Below are 20,128 nucleotides of genomic sequence, written 5' to 3'. Positions count from 1 at the left end.
ATAAATTTGAATAAAAACTGAAACGTGCCTTTCAGAACATAATTTAGACAAAGTTCATGTTTATAAAGATGTCTGTTGTGTCTCTTTAGCTTTAAATTGACTGCATTAGAATTTGAAGCAGGACCTCAATTTGACAACACACGGTGGTGCAGTTGCCTGACAAAGCAAATGTGTGAGGTGTTGAGATTAGTTAATAGAGCTACGAATGTATATCCACTTCCAGTATATATTAATCTTCCAAATATTTTCTACCACAGCCATCTGATCCATAGGGTCAATAAAATAAAAAAAAAAAAATATATATATATATATATTTATCATTTCAGCATTAATCTGCATTAAATATGGCTATAGAACAGCACTTTGGGTCAGCTAGACTCATTACAGCTGACTAAGTCAGGCTCAGAAAGGCTTAAGTAAGCCTGAACATATTTCTGCCTTAAGGCTCAGTGAAAGACATGTGCCAAGAATGTCAAGGAGGGTGGTAAAAGTCAGAGGTCAAAGGGTGAAGGTCGTGATTTTCAGATGCTGGTTTACAGTTTCTACCTGAAGGAGGACGTTTCTTTAAGCAGGATTAAAGTTGTGGAACTTCTGGATTTGGTAAAAAAGTGCACCAGTACATTGTTGTTAATCAATGTTGCCTATGTCCCTTGTACAATTTAAAACTTAATTTGTAATTCTGTGCCCCGCAATCACAGTTTTAACATCTAAAAAATATTTAATTTGCGTCATGGGGCATACTGGAGTCATTGCTTCCAGATGTTAAGTGCCAATGCTCCTATTAAAGCATTGTAATGTCTTGACCCCCCTGTTCATGTCAGTATCTGATTTGCTCGTTTGAGGCTGATTTTAAGGCTGTTTTATGAGCCTCATATCTAGTGTAGGCTTAAGGTTTGGGGGTCATATTAAACGTCTCTTTTGTCTTTGAGCTTGTTTATTTCCAACCTTCCATGAAGCCTTTTCGCAAAGCTTCATGTTTTCAACATTTTGAACCCACGTTTATTTGGACAAATTAGGAAAAATATAAAAAAAAATCGATATATATATTTTTTTGTCTTGGTGAAACATTCCCACACTGCTACCAACGTGTCAAACTGCTTTTATTTATCAAAAGCATTGAACTGACATTCTTGGAATACCCTGAGCAAATGAAAACATGGGTGGATTTGAGCCAAACCCAATGATGGCAAGCAAAGATGTGATAAAGCAAAGAACTGTACTGTGCATTTAAAAATGTGCTTTACTTCATGGTTGGATACAATTTTATATATGTATATATATATATATATATTTATATATATAAAGGAATAATGGAGAAAAGCCTTTCTGTTCGACTGTTCCCAGTTCACATCTGGTCCTGATAAGTCCCATTGTGCTGTCTGCTCACTCCTCCAGAAAAGGCCGAAAAGAATCTGTTCCAGATGTTTTCATCCTTAGAGTCCTTGTGCAGCGAGAAACCATTTTCCTTGTATTATTCAAAGGAAAAGAAAAGAACGAGAAAGCTTTTTTTCTTCAGGTTATCATACCTGTTTGTATTTCATGTAGACTTGCAAATATACTACCAGTGCCATTGAAAGGTGCTTTTTGTTTGAGCACGTCGGCTTTATGATGGGGTCACAAGTCAAATGTAGCCCCCTCCACAGCTGTTTTCCATTTTACAATTTCATTATCTGAACCACTGATCTCAAAGGAAAATTCATTTAAATTCATGAAACACTCTCATCCTGCCACAAGTTAAAGAAACATTTAGAAAAAGTGGTGAGAATATCCACTAATATAGAATTCAAAGTAATATATATATATATATATATATATATATATATATAAATATCAAATAAAAAAGATGCAATCAGTCCTTTAATCCTTGGTCTTGCAAAATCCTGCAGAGCTTAGGTCTAATTATTTGTATACTTCAAGGGAAAAAAAGGACAGTATTCAGATTTTTTATACATTGGTCAACACCAATGTTTAGTTATGGTTTGGCGTCCATTGCTTCCATCAAAGATACCCCATCATTTATCATTTAGTATTCATCGCCACGTGTTCATCTAAAAGCCTCAACCCTCAGTCCCAAACCCGAAACATCTCCGTGTGTGTGGCTGTCTGTCGCCATGGTTCCAGGGCAGGAATCTAATGTGTTCGGACGGCGGGGAGCGAGGCGGTGACCCCACATGAGCCTGTAAATGCGGCCATTGTGGAAAGAACTCTGTGAATTAGCTCAAACGCCCGATAATAAGACCGGTGATAAAAAATGGGCGCCTCTGACCCCGTGCGAGTAGACCCATAACACACGGTCCGTGTTCCAGACGATGGGATGACGTCATCAACATGGAGTGACGCTATGATAGGCTACCATGCAATATAGTTAATAACACTAATAACACTGTAATAACATAGTAAATAAATAGTTATAACTTATACCTTAGCTATCTATACCCAGAATTTACCCTGTGCATAGAGTTACACTTGTATATACTGTATATTCTATATTTGACTATTTCTGTTGACTATTTTTGACTACTTTTTGTATATTTGGCTATTTATTAAGCTTTTCTACGCAAATTGTAGCAAAGCAATGCACCAAGCCAATTCCTAATATATGTAAATTTGCTTGGCAGGAAAAGAAAGATTCTGATTCTGAGATTTTAATTCTGAAAGCTATTTATATTCATTTTCAGAAAACGTCTTCATTTTGGCCGATTTTTCAGGGGCTAAATAGGTTGCTCTTGCTGGTCACAGCAAGGGCCTACACTGAAAAATCACTTACATAGATTTCATAATTGCTAAATTACTCCGAACCTCATTTCATTTTTAACAATTACTTTGTTTTTAAGCGTGAGGCCCATGGCAAGGCAGAGACGTATGCGCTGAGGCCTTCAGAGGTTTAGGATTCATTTCGGCCGGGCAACAGTACTGTTCTGTGTTATGGGGTATTATAATCATTGAGCATGGAAAGAAATGTATGAGTCATCCTTTCCAACCCCACTCCCCCCTTCCCCCCGACCATAGCCCGGCCATAGCGCAGGCAGCCGAATTACCCAGGGTAAGCATTTTTTTCCCCTCATAGGGGAAATAGAATGATTCACTTTCTAGTTACTCCACAAACCTCACTTCTTTAAGAACCCTTCTATTTTTACTTTTATTATGTGATAAAACTTTGAGGAGTTGAAATGGAAATGGCGCCATGAAAAAAACAAAAACTATAGTCAGTATTTGCTTATTCAGCAGTATGTGTGCCCTCCATTAGATTACGCTTACGCCAAAACTAGAAACTTCAAAGACATAGATGAATCCAATAAACAGTGAAGCATTTGATGATTGCAGTACGTGTCTTAGATGGTTCATTTTGTGCAATTTTGATGTGTTTTTAACATTCTAAGCGGTGTTTTCTCTCATAATAATGGCCATTTACCCACAGTACAGGCCATGTGTCGCTGCCAGCGACTGGTTCCTTTGGTCATCACTATAACAAATAACGACTGGTTGGCAGCATAGGAGGCTTCAGCTACATTTACGTTTTTTAATTACTGTCCCAATAACCACATGAGTGATGGCTCCCATTGGCTTTGCCTCCATCATCTCCCGCTCCTCAAACTTCATGGACTCAGTTTCCCTCCTCTGAAATGCAGTGATGGTCAGCCTTGTGGTCAGCCTTGAGATGCGCTTGTGTTACCACCTGAAACCTTGTTTTAGTTCCATGGAGTTCAATCACAGTGTCAGTCTTAATGATATTTATTATTGATTATGTTTTTTTAAATTTGTAATTACATATAACTATTGGATTGTTTAAGAATTTGTTATTATTTTGATATTTTTTCTTTCAAGGTGACTTAGAGTCCCACATACTCTGCAGATAGTATTTTATTCTGTTGTTCAGTTCTTCTGCTAAATATTTTGGTAACTGAATTAATTGATAATGACAATAATCTAAAAGTGGAGATATTTATGGAGCGAAGCCTATTTTTGTTTGGAATCAACCCAGATATGAATTGATTCCTGTCATATCTTCTGTTTGAAACTTGTGTCTCTCAAGCGATCAGCCATTTATGTCAGAAGCTCAAGTAGGATTTTTAGTACATACGTAGGTGCATGTGCATCGGTCAATTATAATAACGTATAACGATGCCGTTGTTAGTATCCAATTGTTGCTCTTAATCCGTGTATTTAAACTTTCGCCAGGTCCAGCAGGTAAGGCTAGATGAGAGGTTTTTGCATGTTTACCGAAACGAAAAACATTTGTTTTAGCGACGTAAGCAAAGCAAGCTTTTTGAAGCTCTTTGAATTGAAAAATAATATATTCCTTTTTTATTGAGAGAGAACGAGGGAACACATGTGTTATGATTCCAGTGGCACAAGCACAAAAAAAACGGGGAGACAATTCAACAAACAAAGCAATGAATAAATAAACACATAAGAATTATATAGTAATCATAATAGAGCGAGGGAAAGAGAGGGAGAGAGCGAGGGAGAGAGAGAGAGAGAGGATAGTTAGGGAGAGAGAAAGACCTAGGACAGAGAGAGAGATGGAGAGAGATAGGGAGGGAGAAAGAGCTCGGGGCAGAGAGAGAGAGAGAGAGAGAGGGAAAGAGAGGGGGAGCTTAGGAGAGCGAGAGAGATAGGGGAAGAGAGAGATAGTACGGGAGAGAGAGAGAGGGACAGCGAGAGAGTGAGATGGAGTGAAACACAGAGTGGTGACACCAGCAGGGGTGGCATGTTCCCTGAGAATTTCCTCCTCCTCCTCTTCCTCCTCCTCCTCCTCCTCCTCCTCCTCCTCCTCCTCCCCGCCGCACAGTGAACGCTGGGACGCTCTGGAAGCTGGCGGAGTCATTTTTTCCATCTTTAGTCTGCGGTGGCCGGACGGCAGACTCCTGTGAGCTCCAGAGCGGAGACAGTGAAGTAAGCCATCTGGTATCCCCCTCTGCTAAAGCAATACCCATCCAGATCAAGTATTTCACCCAAGACTCGCTGCTCAATCCCTCATGTCCTGCGTGAGGAATTCGTTATTGCCGCTTTTGCCGCTCGAGTCGGTTGTCTCGAGTGCGTTCGCTGGGTCCCTTCTATATCTTGTTTGGTGCTTTTCCTGCTTATTCTGTTAAGTGGCGCGATGGCGCTTATTTCCCAGGAATCCTCTTCTGGCTGCGCTCCTGCATTTCCCTGATGAGCGTCTGCAGACTGGTCAAAAAACAAACAAGAGAAATGCCGCCATCGGATAAGGAAAGGAAACAAGAAACAACTCTCTTTCTCGAGTGTTGAATTGGCCTTTGCTGCTTTTCGTCTCCCCCATTCTCGGTCGACGGGTTATTTTGAAAAGTCGGTTTCTCGATAGATTTTGCATTTTGTATCGGTTGAAAAGCTGAACGTACGACACCTCAATATTTAACAACGTTATAGTCCTATATAGTACATTTTCTCAGTGTAGATTGTTGCGTTTCTGTGCAGACAATTAGCCTAAAAAGCAATTTTTAAAACAGAAATTGCCAAATATATGAAAATATACATAATATACAAAGTCATAAGTTATTAATATGTTATTACTAATTTATTACAATGTTATGACAGTGTTAGGTGTGCGTTTAGGCTAGACTGATGTTTTTGGTGACGTGGGTGCACCTTCCAGGAAAGAATGCATGTGGAAGTGTGCAGCGAGTCACAGTAAGCCAGACTCACCACCGTGTGATAAGCAGCAGGTTTAATTAAGGCGAGGCGAGGGAAGTGTGTGTGTGTGTGTGTGTGTGTGTGTGTGTGTGTGTGTGTGTGATTACTCGCTGACTTTCCAAAACCCAAAAGATTTTTGTTGCCGGTGTGAGTTTACGCATGCTTACGCGCGCACGTGTGTGTGTGTGTGTGTGTGTGTGTGTGTGTGTGTGTGTATGTTCCATTATACCGTAGGATGCCCATGTAGTGTATGTAATGTGTTTAATGTAGCAAACATAATGACTGCGGTATAATTGCCAGGGAGAGTCACATGAAAAGCAGAAGCAACAAGTTAAGGTCACCGCTGAATTAGCGGTGTCTTGTTTTGGGGGGATCGCGGGGTGGAGTGAGAGAGCGTGTGGATACTGACATGTTGGATAGAAGTAGTCCAGTCCAAATTCAGGATATTAAGGGAATTGGTCGTATATTAATGCGCAGACCTCGAGACCTTGAGACCTTCAAGGAGGGAAGGTCCTTCAAAGGTCCTAGGTCACACACACACACACGCACGCACGCACGCACGCACGCACGCACGCACACACACACACACACATCAGAGTTGGCTTCCGTCCAAGTTGGATAACGGAGAAGGGGTTGCAATCAAAAAGATCATGACTCACACCCTCACCGTCTAAGAAGCTCTCTAGGAGGGGGAAGTCTCCCATTGGACCGCCTTGTTTTCGGCTGTGCCGGCTTCCAGGAGGAGCGGGGTCCTCTCTGTGGCTCCTAATTACTGCGTGTCCTCAGTGCCAGGTCAAGCATGTGCCTGCCGAATCAGGCCTCTCGCTCCGAGAAGGGCGGAGGAGGAAAAGGGGCAGTGGAAGAGGGAAGAATGTTAATCTCTCCTCTACCCCACCCCCCACCCATGAAACGTTCTAATTCATTGACCCCCCCCGCCCACACCCGAATGAAATGCTGCAGTCTACAGTCATCAAGTGCCATTACATTAAATGTGTGAGTGTGAGTTGATCTGTTTCTACATGTGTGTGTATATGTTTGTGTGTGTGGACAATGAGGGGGCCGAAATAGAGGGTGAAAAGGGACCATGTTAAGCTGCTGTTCTCTGAAATGGAGAGAGAAACAAATATATCCCAGTTTCTCTGGAGAATTAGTTGTACAGTACAACGCATTTTTTTATATTTCACCTCGTACACTGTGCTTTTTTATGAGCTAAGTATCAGTCGGAGCCCCCCCCCCCGTGAAAAACTTTTCCCCCTGTCTGGATAAACAGTCTCATAAATGGGTTTTCTATTGAAAAATGGTGTAATAGAGTCATTTCATTTTCGGTGAGTCAGAGTCGTGGCCAGTGGAGGCATATTTTACACACATGGGCTCCTAATCCACTGCCTACAGGGAGATGGAAAAGCTAAATTCACATCTTCCCTTTCACTATCAGTTCGGTATTTCTCAGCTCATTGGCCCTATTGAGAGTCGGGACTGAAAAATAAAGATCGAAGATCGTCTTATAAGCATTTTGGGAAAGAAAGGCATTGACGTCTGCTTTCACATATCAAATATGACAAGGTTTCGACGATGCCATTTCTGATTTTACTTCTTGGACATCAATAGGAAAGAGCTTAATTTGTACTGTGAACTTTTAAACTGTGCAGTTGGAAATGACGTTGATGCGGCTGATTTTGGTTTTGCATCTCCATACAGTATGTTGCAGTGAGTCCTCCATTCAAATAGTGTGTTGGCGTTTAGGGAAAACAGCGGACCCTGATACGCTGATGGGTGCGGTCTTGCCAAAAGGGTTGAAAAGGCCAGACTCTATGTATTTGCAGACCATACCACTACTAGTGTATGCACAGAGAATTTACTCGTGAGAAGCCGGGCTTTGCAGAGGTATTTATAGCACCTTCTGCCAGAGGTGTCGGGCTCCCGAGGGAGCCGCCGCGACTAAGTAGGTAAACACCTCGGCTGCATAAAACTGTATTGACAGCCATACCTGCGGCTTAGGATGTGGTCAGGACGGTTTCCTCGAGCGGCCGGACGTCGGTAAGTGAGACGCATAAATAAATATGAAGAGGTTTGCGCGACTATGAAGGCGATTCGGTCGGTTGGCCGAACTTGTACTTACAGTATAGCGGACCTGTTTTTGTGGCGACTTGTGGCAGAATAAGGGTGTTTTATTTTGTTTCCATCAATATGCGCTGCCATTTCCCCCAAATCACCCCTGGGTGACCTAGTCGAGGACGGAAAAATGGGTCTTCTCCAGGTGTTTAAGGTGTCCCTACTAAACTGAAAATAAGCCATCGACAGGTTATGTCGTATTATGTGTAATATCAATAGGATGTGAATTTCTCTGAGGAAGAAATAATTCATTCATCTGCTGGTCTAACAGATCATTTTATGTGTTATGAATTTAATTGAGATTTTATAATATAGAGAGACAAATAGATAAATGAGCATGTAGGGGAATTAGGGCTACTGGTCACAATTGTTTCCTCCTCAACAGCCGCTGATCTGTACGGGATTATCTTGTGTCAGTGTGGATTAGCAAAAGCAACACTCCTCAGGAGAGGTCACGTCCAAGTTAGCAACGACTGGATGCTCTTTACAAACTTCCTCTTATTCTTCTTCTTCTTCCTCCAATGCCGTTGAGTGCAAATGGTAAATGCACCATACGAACAATGGCACAGTTGGTTGAGCACAATTGGAAAGTGATAAAGAGAGCTGCAGTTTCTCAACTTTCTCACCATGTGCTTCATCAATTAAGCAAGACAGACGGACAGACAGACAGACAGACAGACAGACAGACAGATAGACAGATAGATAGATAGATAGATAGACGGATGGAAGGATGGATGGATGATGGATAGGTAGATAGATGGAGAGATGATAGATGGTCCTGATAACCCTGTTGGGGGTTATTTTGGGGAGTTACTAGTATGGTTACTAGTATGGGACTGCAAAGCTTCTGCTTCTTCGCTCCCACCAAGAAAAGTGGCAAACTATTCGTCATTTATATGAAGAAGCTATTTACTGTTATTAATGTGAGATCAGACATATCTGCATTCATCTCTTCCGGTTTTCCATTGTTTCAATGTAGCATCACTGCATGCAGGGGGCGTGGCTCGAGGTGAATGTGTGAATCCAGACAATTATATCATAAACTGTCAGGGCTTCATTTGTGCCGGATCTGGCCCTAACATGATCCGGGACATTCCAGATTGGGACCAGCACCGATTTGATTGGATCCGGCACCTCCTTTGAGACGTCAATCATGTACCTGTCAACCCTGCCATTTTTCCCGGGATTTTCCCGTATTTTGTCCTTCTCTCCTGATGTCCCCCCATTTAAATATTTTCCCATAAATCTCCCGTATTTTTAACCTTATCAGTAGTACAGATCGGCAGCCTCTCTGTGTTCTGGTCCCTCCTGATTTACAAATTAAGAACTGTATACTATATATTATACGAATAATAGATGACTATTATTATAGGCTACACTCCCAAACAGTCAAAACACATCAAATTCCAAAATGCAGTCACTGTCCATTTTTGCTAAGTTTGAGAAAATGCATCATTTCATTGGGTGTTTTCCTTATGAATCCGGTTGGAATGTGCAATTCTTTCTCCCTTTATTGTCATATGTTCTACATTGAGCTTGAATCAATACAACAAAGTCATCAAGACGTATTATTGATGATTTGATATTAAAAATGCCATATGAATCTTCGCACTCTCCTTACTCAATTGGATTTTCCTGACATATCATTACATTCCGAAGCTCACTTTGGGCAGGTCGTTAAACCAGCATCAGGCCAGCTGGACGACAGGCCTTCTCCGGCTGCTGGCCGACTTTCTGCACGTCTCTTCATTATGAGCTGATGACAAACAAATGTAACTTTTGTTGTTTAAAGCCTTCAACCACTTCAGGTTGTGTCATTCTGCAGAATGTACTTCCCCAGTCAAGTGATCTGGCTGTCACACCTCATGGTAGAGGGGTAGAACTTAATGAGTGGGTGGTCGGTTATTGTACCTTAGGTGTCATTATACAGCCCCCTTACCTATACCTAATATGTTCCCTGAAGCAACGTGGGCGGGGCAGGATGACTGGGAGGACCGGGAAGAGAAAGACACACAGTTTAACTAAGGCAGAGGGAATTTGAGGGAAAAGAGGAACGACAAAAGCAATTCTATCTCTACATAGTTCACCAACATCTAATTGATTAGAATTCAATTTTTTTCCTTGAATTGATTCAGACAGAGTTTTAAAGAGTTTGAAATGAAATCAATGGAAAGTGATCAAGGAAGGTGTTGATCTTCAAATTGTAATATATGTATATAATAAATATAATACAATATGTCTATATATGATAACATTTATAAATGTTATAATATGATAAAATAATGTTATATTATAAGAAATATTATATAATACATATTATATATTTATATTCTAGTATATTTTAATAATTAACAGATAAAATATATATTTATACTTTATTGATTCATATAATATATATATATTTTGTTTTGTTTTGAGGCAAAACTTCTGAAAGTGTGCTCTGTAATAGAGATAAACTGAACTTGAGAAAGGATACAAATCATAATAACCCCCCCACCCCCCACCCTCTCTGGCTCTCCCTTTTTCTGTAAACACACACACACACACAAACACACACACACGCACACACACACACACACACACACACACACACACACACACACACACACACACATACACACATACAGATATTAATCTGTAATGGCCATGTTACAGCATATACAGCTGAAGTGGTTTAAAATGGTGGCCAGCCTTTAAGGATGTCCAATAATTTTTTTGGGGGGGTGTTAGTAAGAGTGTATGTGTGTGTAATGGTGTGCAGCTGGTGGTTGTTGGAGGCCAGTGAAGAAAGTGTAAACACTCTGCTCTGCCCCTTCGCCTTTCCTGATTTTTCGCAGTTCTTTCAAGTCTCCAATGACCATTGAGAGCTTTTCTGCACAAAGCCATTGAGTGTGTCTGTGTGGTCCCAGCCATGCTGACAAAAGACTGACTTTACCTGTGTGTGTGTCAGTGTCACTGGTGTGTTTTTCCCAATCTGATATTCTTTTACTGTTTGTGCAAAACAAAAAGGCTTGATAGAAGAAGTATATGGAGACGCTTTTCTCCAAGCCCTGCAGTAAACTGCTTTTGTGCTTGAGTCTATATGACCGTAAATAGGTGGCGTCATTTAAAACAATGCCGTGACCCCCACTGTATAGGTTTTCTCCTATAGAAACCCCCAAAAAATCCCTAAAATATCCAAAAACCTGATAACGAACTGAGAGATCGAATTTCTTACAACAAAATAAAAAAGGATGATAGATACTGTAGATAGATAAACATAATGATAAAGAACAAATATGACCTAAAACTTACAGAAAAACAACACAAATACTGTTGTATGGTCATATACAATAACTAATAAAATTACCCTAACAGTGAACCAGAAACATTTTATTTAATGTACAATAAACGTAGTTGTACAAAGTCATTTTTTTAATCATATAAATTAATTAAAAAATTATTTTTTGGAGAAGAACAGCTGCACCAGCAGCATAGCAGTAGAAAAGCCTTAGCTCCCAATTTAGCCATGCCCTCACAAATCAGTGCAATGACAACAATAAGATAATAATTCGAAATGAGAATTCTGTTTCGTATAAACTCACAAATAGCTCCTACTCCCACCTCATTTGACTTATCCTTTAAATAAAGCATAGTAACCCTAAATCAAGCTGTGTGTGTGTGTGTGTGTATGTGTGTGCGTGTGTGTGTGTGCGTGTGTGTGTGTGTGTGTGTGTGTGTGTGTGTGTGTGTGCACATGTGTGTGTGTGTTTGTGTGTGTTGCGCAGCTCGCTGTAAGTGCGGTCGGAGAAGCGGCTGTTTGTCCTGGGTGGTTTTGGGTTCTGAGGGTGCGGTCCCGGGTCAAACCTCACGTCGCAGGATTCGGACCCATCGCCTGCCGGGAAGCGCGCAGATTGCAGGGTTGCGACCGGAGGGAGGCAGCGGCCGCTCTGGCAGTGAAGAGACACAATGGAGGAGGCAGCGTTAACGTGCTATTATGGGCATCTATAAACTAGTCCATTTCTTTTCAGCACATCTAAATAAAACAACATAACACATTTTGTGAGGTGCAACTGGTACGGTGCCCCACACAGGGACGGTCATCTTTATTCAGCGAAAACAACAACTATGAGAAGCAGAGACTCTCCTTAAAATGCAGAATCACAAGGTCCATGGTTATCTAAAAATACTGTCATCTGACGCTCCTGTTTTTTGTGTCTCTGTTCTCTCCCTGCAGTTGACCCCGCAGACCTCTTGAAGATTCTAGATTTCCACAGTTTACCTGATGGCGTGACGCAAACGACGGGTTTCTGCTCACACCGGAGGTCGACGAACACGCCCGACGTGGCCTACAAGGTCTCCAAAGATGCCCAGCTCAGCGCCCCTACCAAGCAGCTGTATCCGGGTGAGTGGAGCTCTCCAGAACGCAAGTTATTCATTTCCCTTCAGTGTGCTCAAACTTTTTGGTTTTATTATATAGTATTAGAAGGGTTAAGGTTAGGTTAGGTTTGTTTAGGGTTAGTAGAAGTTGCAAGTCCTCAAAGCCTCATAAATGGTTTTGGGTTAACGTTAGGGTTATGGTTAGGTTTAGGTTAGGGTTATTGCTAGCGTTGTTGTTAGGGGTTATGTGTAGGTTAGGTTAGTTAAGGGTTAGGTTTAGGGGTTAGTAGTAGTTGCAAGACCAGATTGTTTCTGCTACCTGAAGGTCTAACCCCAGGTCGAAAGGATAGGGTTGTGGTTATATGAAATATGCCTATATAATATAAATATAAATATAAATATAAAAAAAAAAAAAATAATAATAATAATAAATAAATATATATATATATATATATATATATATATAATAAATAAATACATATACACACACAGTATATATAGTTATATAATATGACTAGATTGTAATTTCTGGCCTTTTTATACCCCAAACGAGAGATATTGTACAAGCCATAAATTCTTAAAATTAGATGTCAAATACACTGCAGAGTTAAGATGAAAATATATCTCTGTCTCTTTAGAGAGACAGAGAAAAAAACTTGAGAGAGAGAAAATGTCTTTCTCATTAGTTTCCTTTTAAGTTTTATAGTTGTTAGAAGTATTCATATGAACTACGGCATGAGTTTTTTAATGACAAAATGTGTATTGCACATTTTTTCAATGCGCAACCAGAGAACACAGACATCTGACATTTATTCCAATATGATAGGGGAGGAGCAGAGGGATGGAGAGGCAGAAGGGAGGGATGGAGGGGTGGAGGGGAGGGGGCTTCCACTTTCCCCCTGATCCATTGTGCTGACGTGGCTCTGGGTTACTTTGCTCTCTGTCTCTCTCTCTCTCTCTCTCTCTCTCTCTGTCTCTCTCTCTCTCTCTCTCTCTCTCTCTCTGTCTCTCTCTCTCTCTCTCTCTCTCTCTCTCCCCTACCACTTCTCCAATTCTTTTCCAAACACCGCCCCCCCCTTTATTTTCCCACTGTCTTTCGTTTTTCCAGTCATTTTGAATTCTGTCCCTGTTGCGGTTTTTGACGGCTCGTACCGTTGCTACATTTCGACCTCTGTGTCTTGCTCGCCGCATTTTCTCATTCCCTTCTCGGATGTCTTATTTCACTTTGAAGAGTCCCAGTCAAAGCTTACTTAGTTAAATAAACGGTGAAGCAAAGAGGAAAAAGTAATAGGCAGATAGCCATATTGCAATATATCACGATCGTAATAGAGTGTTCGAGTGGGATTGTATTGCCAGACGGCATGTCCTCTCATGCACTCCAAACGGCACAGTTAACTTTGAACTACTGTACGAGCAGCGCAAACAACACATACTGTTTAGAAACACGTACTGTAATTACACAAACACTCGTCTTGATCATCCCAAATAACAGTTTGGAAAATAGAAACCAACACAGAGGACTTCATAAAAGGCCCCCATATAGTCTGAGGATACAACATATACAGAATAACTATCTGTTTGTGACTTTAGGGCAGTGAAATAAAAAAAATGTGCTGGCGTCTGTGATGTGGTCCGCTCAGTTGGCTCCAGTCTCTCACTTAAACCTTTATAAAGAGTGTAAAAGTAATTTATTCCAGAAGTCTGCCGAACGTGAGATCATTCTGTCCACGTGTCCTCTTACCACTCTACTCGCCGCTGGAGAGGGACTTTGACCCAAAAAGCCCGGAGGTTGAGAGAAAGCCTGGATTATCACCAAAAAATCTACATTGTGGGCGCAGCTGCATAAAACAGCCTATAACACAAGTGATGGAAAGTTCGACTCTTTATTGAGATTCGGTTCTTTATGAGTTCAATTTTTCCGACACTTCGTAACGAGTCAGAAGAGTTTCTTCGGCTTTGAGTCGTGAACGGAATTTTTACAAGAATTATTTATAAAAAAAAAACATTCAATCGAAATGATGTGAAATGGCGTCGCCTTTTTTTTCACATTAATTTAATCCTCCGTTATTATTTTGTCAAATGAGCACCTCATGTGGCAGAGCGACTTCAACCTCCTGAGTCATTTCAAAGATTTGTTCATCCCGAACGAATCGCTTGCGAGTCGTGGGCCGCGAATCAACACATGCACTTACAGTAAATAAGCAGATACACTAAAACCACTAAAACCACTCTTTTGCTGCAGTGATGATCCTGGAAATGCTCAAGGCCACTTCTGATTGGCAATATGCTGTCCCGTGAGCCTGCGGCTGCAGTCGATCATGATGTGTCGGAAAGAACGAGTGCAGACATGCAATCATTAGGCAAACATGTGGAAAGGGTGATTCATCGGAAGCCCTGGGGGTATTGAAAACTTCAGGGCTCTTCTGGGTTTCCTCCTCACCTACATCACATGGAACTGGAGTTCTCTGAAGAGTCTTATCAGATTAAGTGGCACGGTGGACTTTTTTTCTTTTACTTTCTCAACCACCAGTGTTGATCCTGTGTTGGATCCTGAGTGATGCCCGGCGATGGAGGTTTTTATCTCGAGTTATTTTAAAGATTTATTTAAGGTTTTTAAGTAGGTTCCAAGAGACAAATATTCAGCTTTGCACCAGTGCGTAAAAAACGTAGTCCTCTGAACTCAAACAATTCTACAAATGGATCCGAGGAAATTTTCAAAAATTCTGCTATATAATGGGTGGTACAATTATATACACCTCACAACCATAAGGGCGTGAGAACATATTAGAAAGGATTTGACAACAAACAAGACAATGCAGTGTCACCATTCTTTTCATAACCATTCCTCAATTTCTCCAGCACCTCCCCAGTAACAGTGCTTCTGGTCTTGCGTCTTTGTCGAGGTCGTTTGCATTGTCTTTACTGACATTTCATCACAACCCCATAGTCCCACAATAGTCTCACAGTTGCCTCCTTTCTCCACCACTCAAAAGTCTGGAGTCTTAATGAAATGCTTCAATCCTACTTTATCCATAACCTTCTTTATAGATATACCCCTGAAGTTAAATTCCCCTGTCGATGCTTCACATTCTCTTTTTATCATTACCCAAGAGCCAAGTTGAATCCCTCAGGAAATCCTCAGCCCAGGCGTGTACTCTTTTGAAGGCGTGATTGACCAGATTAGCTGTAGAGGTATGGCGCTCATTAAGCAGAAGATGTCAATGGGATGGATGCAAAGTGAAAAAAGTCACCGGAGATACAGGATAGCAGATGATAAGAAAACCGCGCTTTCCATCGGACGGGAGCCCTGTTGCCGTTTTTCCTTCCCGTTCTCTCCCTGACCCAGCGTCTATGCCTTCCCGCTGAGACGCCTGCTTCTTTGTCACCCGCTTCTTCGTTGCCTCTTGTGGCTATTCTCCAGACTCCTAGACCACCCGATATGGTTTTCCACGTAACTCAACCTGCCTTCCATTACGGCAAAACGGGCTTTGGAGTAGCGGTCGGGAATACTTCGAGCGGTACGACAAGAAACGCTGCGACCATGAAACCTGCCTCTCTTTGTCCGTCTACAGGAAATCCCTGCTCTACACATTCCGAACGGTTAAATGTCGCTGGCGGAATCCTGGAGCGGTGACTTTGCTTTGTTAACTTTACCTGGTTACCCATCTATGTCTATAAACATTCAGTGTTTCGTGAAAAATACCGCTCTTTGCGAGATCCGCTTTTGCCGATAGTGTCTTAAGACCCCCTGAATAGCGTGACCTAAGTCCAAGCTGTGTTTTTGAGGGCCCCTCTCTCTCCTCAGATGACTGGAAAGCCTTTCCCTCCTTCGATGGGGTCCTCTAGAATGTCCTATGAGGTCTTTTTTCAGGGGGCATCTGTCTGGCAGATGTGGCTGCCTCCAACAAAATGGGGGAAGGAGTTTTTGACTGCACGTCGAAACCGAATAGATGGAGGCGGAGATTTCCCTTTAAGCTAATTGTGCTCCTGTTTCATCATATTTTTTCGTGTTGTGGTATTTATCTCTTTTCTCAGTGGTTTTTATACCTCCTCCTTTGTCCGACTTTCTCATGTGTGTAAGTGTGATAAATTCAGCAGCAGTGACAGGGGGGGAAGGCGCGGCCAGGGGAGGAAAGGGTTTTTGGACGATAGTTTTTACAAAGTCTCCCAGGATCACATGCTCTGATTACTACTCTTTTTCATCCGTACACTGGCATCCTTCCACTTTCCACTCCTGCTTCTCTTGCCTCCTCGCTTGTTTCCCCTCTCACGGCCCCCTTGCCTTTCTGCATTGGTATGTATGTGTTAAACATGACTGGAATTAGCATTTCCCAAAATCCCATTTTTTCTACCATTGCACACTTCTTATAATTAAATAATTCCACGACACACCACGATCAGTGAAGAAGTAGAAGAAGACTATCCTGTTAACCACTAAAAACGTCACGAAATGTCACAAATATGTAAAACTGAGCTTTTTGTTACAGTCTACTAAGACTAAGTGATGCAAGATTCCGAAACGATTTGTTCGTATTGAACAAATCTTTAAAATGACTCGGGACTCAGGAGTCACTCCAACAAAAGAGTGGCCGAGCGAGCGAGTCTTTTGACGCCACAAACTGAAAATAATCACTGAGGATGAAATTCAACTCATTTGCCAAGGTTTTTGGCACAATTTGTATTGAATGTGAGTGATTTACACTTTCACCATTTTACACGTCCACCAAAATGAATATTTCTGCCAGAATTAAATGATTCTTGTGATCATTCACAGCTCTGAACCAAGCGACTCTTCTGATATCCGTTCATCATTACGGAAGTCCTCCATCACTCCATCATTGCGTTACACCGACTGAATCAAATCCAAACAAAGAGTCGGAAAATCAAACGACTCTTTTTGACGAGTGACGCGTCAAGAACTGAATCTCAAAAAGGAGACGAAACTCTTATCACGACTGATAGCGTGGAACTTTTTGGCTTTTTGTGATGTTAAATCTCTCTCCCCATACCCAAATTCCTTCTCCTTCCAGGAGGCAATGTGTTCCCAGAGGACTTCTCCATCCTAGCCACGGTGAAGCCCAAGAAGGGCAGCCAGTCCTTCCTGATGTCCGTGTACAATGAGCAGGGCATCCAGCAGCTGGGCCTGGAGGTGGGGCGCTCCCCCGTCTTCCTGTACGAGGACCACACAGGGAAACCCAGCCCAGAGGACTACCCCCTTTTCAGAGGAGTCAACCTGGCTGACGGAAAGTAATTGCAAAAGCATTCATTAAAATGTGTCAGTTTCAGACAGCATCAGTCTTCCTCTATAATCAGAGAGCAGGTGGATGTGTGTTTATTGTTCGACTGGTTGATCGCGCTGTTTTGGGCTCTCAGGCAGCACCTTAACCAGGTGTCCCGTCTCTCTCCGCCGAGGTGTGACGTGTTATTAATGCTTGTCTGCATCTGTTTGATGTATATTTAAATCTAGAAAGCCTTTTAAGTGTGCGGGGCCACTTCAGTCCCCTCAATTACAAAGGCAATCCCTTGTCATCTCCACAAGGTATAACGTAAAAAACGTTTTTTCTATGCCAACAGTCAGACTCAATACTTAATAATCCCATGGTACACCACGACCCTGTTAACCACTGAAAACACCACCAACATGTAGAACTGTGGTTATTTTTATGGCCTACTACTAGTTAGTGATGCAAGAATAGCAAACGATTCGGTCGTGCCGAACAGTTCATTTAAATTAGTCGGAAGTCTGGAGTCACTCTGTCAAAAGATTGGGGCGAGCAAGTGAACGTTCGACCCGACAAACTGAAATCAATTACTGAGGACTAAATCAAAGTCCAAGCTCAAAAGAAAGTGTCTATCGAATGTGACTGATTCACACTTTGATTTCCTCCATTTTCCAGGTGGCATAGAGTGGCCATCAGTGTGCACAAGCAGACCATCACCCTGATTCTGGACTGTAAAAAGAAGACCACCCAGAGACTGATGCGAAGTGACCACCCCATCATTGACACCAAAGGAATAGTCGTTTTCGGAACCAGAATACTTGATGAGGAAGTCTTTGAGGTAGTGAATTTGGAAGAATTTGATTGCATTACTATATTACTGTCTTCTTGTCTCATTTTACAATGTCTTCTCTGTTTTCTGTTTCCATTGAAGCAAAAGTAACCACAAATGAAAGGTTTTTCTGAAAAATTTCTCATTGTGCAGACAAAAGCTCCCAGTTCCTAAGTCTAAAGCAGTTTACGAATTAGTAACAGAAAAGGAAGATTCTAATGAAAAAAATAATAATAATTTTTCCAACAAGTTGGTACAATACTATACCAACTTGTTGGAAAAAGAAAACCTTTTTTCCTCATAAATAAAATATAAAAATAAATCATAGACACACACACACACACACACACACACACACACACACATTGAGGTACAGAGAGAATAGTGCTGTCTTTGTCTAGTGGTCGTTGCGGTTGTAAAAAGAGATTAGTCATTGAGGCTGCAGCCCTCAATAATAATTTGAAAAAGAGGCTGACGGATGTGACTGAAGCAGAGCCAGTGTGACGTCGATGTCCCGAGCGCTCGGTGGGAAAAATGTTGAAGAAATATGATGCAATTTTAGCTTGGAATCCCCTTAGGAATCCTTTGGATGAAAATTTAAATGATGTAGAATTCAAAGCTAAAGGTAAAATTGACCTCACCTCATCACCAATTCTCTGTGTGTGTACAATTCTCATTTTGTGTTTCCTGGTAGTTTTTGACCCAAGCAGAAGCTGGATTTATCCGTTTGGGTGGGTTTTAAATATTCTCCTAACTTTACCATTGTTCTTGTTTTAATCAAGTCGAAGTGACGGACAGACAATTTGGGTAATAACGTGTTATCCAATCCCAAGCGACGGTCCACCTGTTACTGTGGGAACAGACGGACATTTAGCAAGGGACGTTAAAAGCCCTCCCACTGTCTGTCTGCCAGTTGGGAGACAGGATCGGCTTCGGTGCTCGAAGAAAATGGAAAATATGCCGCATAGTTTCCAAATGATCTTCCTGCTCACACTGCTCTCTCCCCTCCATCCCCTTTCCCTCTCTTCTACGGTTTCGTCTGACTATGTGTTGACTTTTGCCAAAGGCAGACACCACATATTTTTTGGTCACCAGACCAAAAATAATGTATAAAAAGTATTCAAAAAATATAATATATAAAATGTATGTATATAAAATATGATATTAAATATATAAATATATAACAAATATATAAAAAAATAATGATAATAATTAAATGTTAAATATTAATAATAAAATAATAAATATCAAGCCAAAAGAGACTCTTAAAGACAGAAGTAACTTTTCCACCGAGAACTTCCTGTTACTTCTGCATTAGGGTGGCCAGTGAGAGGGGGCACTTCGAGAAAAACCGCCTCGACGCAGACGTAATAAAACATAAAACTTATGAATAAACATAAACAGGAACAGAAAAAATAAATGAGCAGGCGCCGCAGCACAATAAGCGATTGTGTCCACACAAAAAACGGAATTACGCTGAGCGATGTATTTTTCCTGCTCGTAAAGTCCTCCAGAGAAAACACTTTTTCTTCTTCTCCGCGTATGATGGGCAGCATGCAGGACTGCAAGTACTACTTACCCTGCGCTCAAGTGGTTTGTGGTGTGGCTTCTGCCACGGGTTATTGTGGTCGCTGAGAGAGACCCATCTCTCCTAAGCACCATACTCTAAAGATCTCTACTAGATTCAATTGGACCAAACCAAGATGAAGATTGAGTGGACCTATTGATGATAGTTGGATCATTCTAATCCACCGAGTAGCCTTTCTCAAGTATTTTATATGAATATTGACCTTGGTGTGTGTTCTTAGAGTGTGCTCTGACCTGAGTTGCAGCTCTTTCATTCGCACCACGAAGCGAGAGGGGAGATCATTTAAAGCTCATGGCCTTCAGTGAAAATGACATTTACGTTATGGGAAATCAATCGTTGCCGCCGGACAGAGCAAACCGACCC

The 20,128-nt window shown here is 41.5% G+C and overlaps 1 protein-coding gene across 2 annotated transcripts in view; it reads left to right on the top strand.

Annotated features, from left to right (window-relative positions):
* The window catches only part of col5a1 (procollagen, type V, alpha 1), a 66,051-nt gene that overhangs the window by 2,875 nt on the left and 43,048 nt on the right, over positions 1-20,128 (top strand). For both annotated transcript variants that reach the window (XM_080017777.1, XM_080017776.1), the window contains exons 2-4: positions 11,984-12,151; positions 17,157-17,373; positions 18,024-18,186. In XM_080017777.1, coding sequence (XP_079873903.1) covers positions 11,984-12,151; positions 17,157-17,373; positions 18,024-18,186 — 548 coding nt within the window. The remainder of the gene's footprint in view (positions 1-11,983; positions 12,152-17,156; positions 17,374-18,023; positions 18,187-20,128) is intronic.

The sequence above is a fragment of the Zeus faber genome (genome assembly GCF_960531495.2).
Source record: "Zeus faber genome assembly, chromosome: 17".
Classification (NCBI taxonomy): Eukaryota; Metazoa; Chordata; class Actinopteri; order Zeiformes; family Zeidae; genus Zeus; species Zeus faber.
This window is presented reverse-complemented; position numbering and strand designations above follow the sequence as displayed.